At 34.9% G+C, this 6,758-nt stretch overlaps 1 protein-coding gene across 2 annotated transcripts; it reads left to right on the top strand.

Moving 5' to 3' along the window:
* The first annotated feature begins 248 nt into the window (after nt 1–248).
* LOC145605751 (DNA repair protein RAD51 homolog 4-like) lies at nt 249–5,394 on the top strand. 2 transcript variants are annotated; one of them, XM_081661819.1, is made up of 10 exons: nt 249–402; nt 1,133–1,212; nt 1,316–1,416; nt 1,504–1,585; nt 1,724–1,858; nt 3,440–3,553; nt 3,642–3,720; nt 4,763–4,833; nt 4,953–5,102; nt 5,196–5,394. In XM_081661819.1, the coding sequence occupies exons 1-10, from the start codon at nt 315–317 to the stop codon at nt 5,235–5,237; spliced, it is 942 nt and encodes a 313-aa protein (XP_081517945.1). In that variant the 5' UTR covers nt 249–314; the 3' UTR covers nt 5,238–5,394. The 2 variants fall into 2 exon arrangements, with proteins under 2 accessions (XP_081517945.1, XP_081517944.1); XM_081661818.1 differs by having other exon boundaries at nt 1,304–1,416.
* Nucleotides 5,395–6,758: the final 1,364 nt, after the last annotated feature.

Below are 6,758 nucleotides of genomic sequence, written 5' to 3'. Positions count from 1 at the left end.
GTTTGGGGTTGAGCCTGAATTGACCAGCAAATTTACGAGTTGTACATGTTCTAGCTATTTTGGGCTTCGAGTCAAAATAAATTGTTCAAGGTCCAAAAAAACGGGTTGGGTTTGACCCAGATTTGGAGATCAGGTAAAACATTAACAAGTCTAGGGGCAACAAATTGGTCAAAGGAAATCCCGTCAAAAAAAAAAAAAAAATGGTCGAAGGAAATAGTATTCGTTGTGCTTGAAAGATTTGGTGCAAGTCCAAGTAAAATCTAGGAATTCCCAACATCTTCCATATTTCAATTCCATCTTAACAGACAATAGAAATGGTAATGCTTAATTCAATGCAAGAGAATTACCCCTTAATCGATTCCATCTTCCTCGAATTTTGCGGGTCTCGTGGCATTTTCACTGGTAATCTTTTCTTCATCTTTCTCTTTCTTCAAAGTTATAAATTCATTGCTTAATTTGGTTTATTACTAATTGGTTGTATATATAACACTGAAATTTTCCTACTAATCAAAACCCTTCATTAATTTTACCTATTTAATTTCCTTGATTAGTTGGAATTCTCCAATTTGCTGGGATTTTGTATTGCTATACATCTTCTGTGTCACCCAGTTGGTTTCTTCAATTGTTAATGGAGTTAGTAATTTGCTAGAAAGAACTGAAACTTCTGGGACCTGAGATTCACCTGTTTCTGTATTAATGAAGCTCTAACTCAAGTCGTTTGAGGTTTTCTGGTTTTTAAAACGTTTCCGTTTACGAAACCCAAGTCGTTTCCGTGCTACATACTTACAGGCAGTTCTTGTTAAAAGTGTACTGCACTCCGTTAATTTTTAGTTGCAACGTTTTCATTTGTTTGGACGATGCATAACTTCAACCATTTATCACATTATTTGCCTATTAAGTAATAATTTGTAAAAGTTGATAATATGAAAGTATACATTGAGATGATCTAAGAAGAACCATCAAAGATAGCCAAGTGATGGTGTGTGAATGGCGTAAGTGTTGCAATTAAAAATAAACGGGTTGAGACTATTAATTAATAATAGTTGGAAATTATGCTGCATTACACCTTGTTAACACTTATAAAAATATTAATTTTGTGATTTGACAAATGCACCTTTTGATTTTTCTCTAGTGGAAGATTTCCTTATTCATGATCTGAATTCTTTGATTTCCTTCACTGAAAAGAAGCCAAATACAGAGAGATTGAAGCAGGTTTTGCTCCACCACTTTAAAATCGCTTATGTGCTTCATACCGATGTTGGTTTTGTGCCTGTCTGTGATGGGATGTAATGTGGGTGTTTAGGGAATTGAGCAGGTGCTTTCAATAGTTGATGGTCTTCATAGACCATGGTTGAACGGTGTGGAGTTACTAAAAGATGCTCAGAAAAGTAAACAAACATTCCTTGCTTATGAAGGGTAAGATTTGAGCCTGAACACTCCCTTGTTATTCAGTGTTGGAAGGATGTTGCTTATTTGGAGAGTCCTATTATTGTGTGTTCGTAGGATTGATCCTTTTCTACATGGGCTGCTAAGAGAGGGGTTTGTAACAGAACTAGTTGGACCGTCATCTTCGGGCAAAACACAGGTGAATCTTGCCAGCTTCCAATTCATTCTCAGTTAATTGTCTTGTTATTGTTTTACATTGCTGGGAGATATTTGGATGGAAGTGCCTACTGTGAATATGTTGGTAAACATTGAATTTAAACTTACTGCTAATGTTTAGGTATGTCTCCAAGCTGCTGCAACTGTTGCGAAGGAATATGCAAGTGGTGTTGTATTCTTAGACTCAGGAAATTCCTTTTCTGCACCACGAATTGCACACCTTGTGAATCAGGCTTCATTTTCTACTTCGAAGCAGGTTTCCTTTTTTTTTTTTTTTTTGGTTTGTGTGTGTGTGTGTGCATTGTTTTGTTTTGGAAAGTGATCTTTTGCAGTTACATGGTTTGTTTCAGTGTAAGGCTGTTTTTGTATCTTATTTTTCCTTGGAATGGTTGTTTCGAGTGAGAAATAGGCAATGCCTATGATCTTTTAAAAAGGACTCCTCCCATCCTGATGTTATTCTTTCATTGTCTTAATGCCAATCCCTAGAAAATTAAGGATTTAACTATGATTTCACCAATAGACCAATTTTAATTGCTGTGCCATTCACACCCTCTCTTCATGCAGCACTTGTATACTTGATTTAAGTGGATGTTTTGGGATATCTGATCATAAGCCTACCAGTCTTAGGAAATTTGGTTTTCAAGCATCTCACAATAGTAGCTATTTGACAATACTTTGTATGAGGGAATATCCGAATATTATAGTAGGATTTGATGATCATTATATTTTTTAGTCAACATCTTTGTGATATTAATGACTGTTATCTCTTGATACTAATTGCTAACATCTCAAACATTTATGATGTATCTAGTAGAAACTCAGTGTATGACTGTTAGCAAATTTTAAGCTGATTTGCATCCTACATCTGTTTTTATAACATTGCTCTAGATATACTTGCTAACAGAGCTCAGATTAACTTTGTATTTGCTATCTTCTGGAATCAGTTGATTTTCTCCAACTTTCTTGTATGTACTTGGCTAATATCCTTGTGCTATTCCTCTGCATTAGGTGCCAGAGCTCTTGAATGTCTTTACTCTTACATAATATAACATGCATGTATCTTTAGTTTAAAGCAACATATTTTAAATAGGATTACATTATTTACATATATACAAAATGGAGTTGAAATGGTATTGGTTAGTTTGCTTAAATCTACCTGGAGAAAATTCATGATACTTATCATTAAACTGAGTTAAGATAGAAGTATTAAAATCTGGTGGTTCACCCTGCCATGTGTTCGCATGCTTCTCTTGAAAGTCAGACTTTAAAGGGCAGAATCGTGTTTGTCCAGAAAGAGCTTTAGGGAAAATAGGCTGATAGAATGAGCAGATGAATTGGTTTGATTCTTCCAAGTCCAAAGTAACGTCATAGTTACCTCTTAAAGGAATTTGCTGGTGGAAGCACATAACCTGCTAAAATTGTAGCTTTCCCTCTATCTCTGTGTCAGGCCTGTCAGCGGCTTTAGATTCATCTTCTAAATCTTGTCCAACTTTTCCAGGCTCGGTGCTTGCCTTATACCAATTCCTTTGATATTTTTGGTTTTTAATTTGTTGGATAGACTGTCAGTTTTGAAAAGTGTTATTTTTTCACATAAGACCTGAGAACATTAGTCTTGTTTTTGGCTCAGTGTGGAAGCCTCTGATTTTGTGTTTCACCAAGAGTGTTGAAGTATTTGACTGAATTCATTTTGCACCTTTAAATAATGTTGTGGCCTCAGGGACATTGCTGTTACGTTTTGTAATTTGTACACTGTCAGGCAACTTCTTATTATTAGCTTTGATGATTTTGTAGTATAAAGACTACCTTGCACTTATCTTGTTACATGATGATGTTGTAGGCCGATAATGAAGCTCTTCATATTGTTATGAAGAACATATGGTGTTACCCAGTATTTGATATCTTTTCCTTATTCAATGTACTGCATCAACTAGAGTTGAAATTGAAAAACGAGGTTTGTATTGTTAGTATTTGCTTGCAGCACACTGCATATGAACTACTTTCTGATGGATGATTTTAGATTTAATTTTGGTTTTTGTTAGATGTGTTCAGTGAGGTTGCTCATTGTGGACTCATTTTCATCTCTCATTATTCCTCTTCTCGGAGGTGGTGGTCCATATGGTAAGTTTCTCTTGTGCAAATCGAGCTTCCAAATTTCTCTGGTTTTAATTTTGTTATGCTAGTTCATTCTCTATGGTATGGTATTCTTTTAGCTCCTGTCTCTGAATTTGAACTGGGGTTTTGGGAAACTCAGGATTGAAATGGTTTTTTCTGAAACAAGGAAAAGACACCTAAATTTTTAATTCAGTTGCTTCTCATTTGGCCATATGCTCTGGACAAGATTAACACTTCCGCTGTAAAAAGAAACATGCTAAATTATATCTTACATTCGAACTCTGTAATACAGGAGGCACTACTTCCTCTTCCTCATTTCTAGAAGTTAGGCGTTTATGTGGCATTGGCACTTGTTAATTTCCAACGGATATAAACACCACACCAATGCACTGGATATCTTTACTTACTCCTTGCAATAATACCTAATGTGGCTTAAGGCCGGTTTGTCTAGGTAATGGTAAACGTGAGGTTGAAGTTGCTGTATGTGGTTTGATGTGATGCTTTCCTATGACCAACCTTGTCATCAGACACCAATGGACTTAACCTAATTGATAGACGAGCAATTTCATGTGTTAAGAACCACTTAGTTGGAGGGAGCCTATGGGCTATGGTGTTTGTAAAACACAGCAAACCTCTCTTGTAAAGCTAAAAAACATATTCTGTGTTTTTCATAGTGACATTATTATGGAGATTATGTCTCTTATCTTGATCATTGTCATCACCAGAATTTGTGATCTTATCCCTGTCTTTTTCATTACATACGCTTAGTCGCTTACCAGAGTTTTCTGTGTCTTATCGTGATATTATCACCAGGATATTGTGGTCTTGTCTCAGTCATTCTCATCACATACTCTTTTAATACAGTAGTTACTTATGAGGGTTTCTCGTCAGATAGTTCACCAGTTGTATAATTGTCCATTTTCTGAAAGAGTGAAATTTTTTTGCTGATGTAGGTCTCTAACATGGCTAATTGTTATGTGGGACTCAATGTTGACATTTGGTACTTTCATAGTTTCATTAGATAAATTACATGTTTGATGGATTTCAGGACATGCTCAAATGATTTCTGCTGGAAATTTGCTAAAGAAGATGGCCCACGAATACAGCATTTGCGTACTGGTGAGTGGCACACTTGAATATTTGAAAACTTTGACATCTATGAGCCAGGCTTTAGAAAGATGTAATCCATAGCTATTGTATTGTCGCTTACATAGATATATTTGATGGCATTTGCTTAGGTGACGAATCATATGGTAGCTGGAGAAGGCGGTTCAGCAAAGCCGGCTCTTGGAGAAAGTTGGAAAAGCGTCCCACATGTGAGGTTTCTCTTCTCTCGTGATCGAGAGACAAACACTTGTACCATCTCTGTTGTCAGACACCCATCCATGGTAGGTGTCTTCTAAACGATGTATAAACCTCTGGTTACAATCAAGGCCATTTATTTGTAATTTCCGTAATGTTCACAACTCCTTGTTTCTCAGGCTGCTGGGAATCAAGCGAAGTTCAAGATTTGTGATAGTTAAGAAGAGCTCAGATATACAAATATTGTAATGGTAGCATAGAACTCTACAACGTCAATTTATGATATTATCTTAAACTATTTGTAACAGAGATCTGTGAAATGTCCTTGTATACAATGCAAGAATTCAGTACCAGTAATTTATTTTGAATTTTACTTTATTGTTGAACTCTACATCCCAAGCACAGAGGCTGTGTTGATACTGATTTCAGTGACCAAAGATGTAATCTACTCACCTCTTTATGTTGCTACAAGTGCCGATTTCATTCTCGTTTCAATCCTTAAAGGAAACTGAAGAGTACATTCAGCTAGGTTCAATCAATTAAGGAACCTCGAAAGTGTAATCGATTACATTGGTCCATAGCATTCACATAAGTGCTGTACCTTCACATCTGAAGAGCTGCATGTACATCACACGCTGTCGTGCGCAGATACTTCGTATTAGACATGCTTGTTCAAGCGTAAAGAGTTCTCATATTAACTTCCCAATGAGAAGAGTAGCTTTGATTATGCACCATCTTTTTACTGTCAACTTGTTATCTGATAAAACATAAAAAATCAATTTAGCTCAACATTAAAGGTTTGGAACCAATCAACCAAAAGATGTTGTGGAAGCCTTACGAAGGCAGCGAATTTTAAATAACTCTTCATCGTTATACTTCTAATATTTCATTTATATATATTTTTTTGACATCTAATATTTCATTTATATAAAATTAATTATAACTTTTAAAAATAATATATCACCTTCTTTCATTCTTATTACAATGATTAAAGGAATAATCTGCGTTGTATTTATTTAGACAAAGTCTGCTCATTCTTTCCTCTCTCCCTCTCTTTCATTTTCTCTGAATTCTCAAACCCTATGCATTGACGTGTTATCAAGCTTTGCCTAACGAAAGGTATGCCATTTAGATCATCAATATGCATCCCTTTTATTATTATTATTATTTTTTTTAATTTTGGTATAAACTTTTTATTATTGAGTGAATTATTTCATTTTTAATAACAAGATTATGGATATGGCTAATATTGCTTGTATGTTATCTAATTCTTTTATCATCGAGAACGAAGTATTATACAAATTAAAGCAAGGTTAAACCTATAATAACTACTCACGTCTTTATTGTTTTAATTTTGACTTTTTTGTAAGCTAATTGGCATTATGATGTTTCGAAGTATATATTATCATTTAATCTTGTCGTAGATCTACTCTTATTAGAAAAATTATTGGTAGTTGAAAACAGAATGCTTACTTTGTGTTAAAACAACTTGAGTGATTTATTTTTGTGATACCAGCAAGTGGCATAAATGCATGACCGCATAATGCAAGGCACACAATTTTTTAGTTTTATTAACTAGGCGCAATGCGCGCCATAGTTAGCCGTGTCTGAATCTCTTTTGGTTTAGCCTTACATCATAAGTTTAGTTATTCGCATTATTAATGAGAGAAAATACACCTAAAGAAAATATTAATGGGTATAAATGTCCACACACTATTTAGAGTTTTTTTTTTTTTAAAAAA

Source organism: Chenopodium album, chromosome 22 (assembly GCF_948465745.1).
Source record: "Chenopodium album chromosome 22, dcCheAlbu1.1, whole genome shotgun sequence".
Taxonomy (NCBI): Eukaryota; Viridiplantae; Streptophyta; class Magnoliopsida; order Caryophyllales; family Amaranthaceae; genus Chenopodium; species Chenopodium album.
This window is presented reverse-complemented; position numbering and strand designations above follow the sequence as displayed.

Coding starts and splice junctions, on each gene's coding strand:
- LOC145605751 (XM_081661818.1), top strand. CDS start 315: ATGGTAATGCTTAATTCAATGCAAGAGAATTACCCCTTAATCGATTCC. Junction 4,834..4,952: donor AATACAGCATTTGCGTACTG/GTGAGTGGCACA, acceptor GCATTTGCTTAG/GTGACGAATCATATGGTAGC. Junction 5,103..5,195: donor TTGTCAGACACCCATCCATG/GTAGGTGTCTTC, acceptor CTTGTTTCTCAG/GCTGCTGGGAATCAAGCGAA.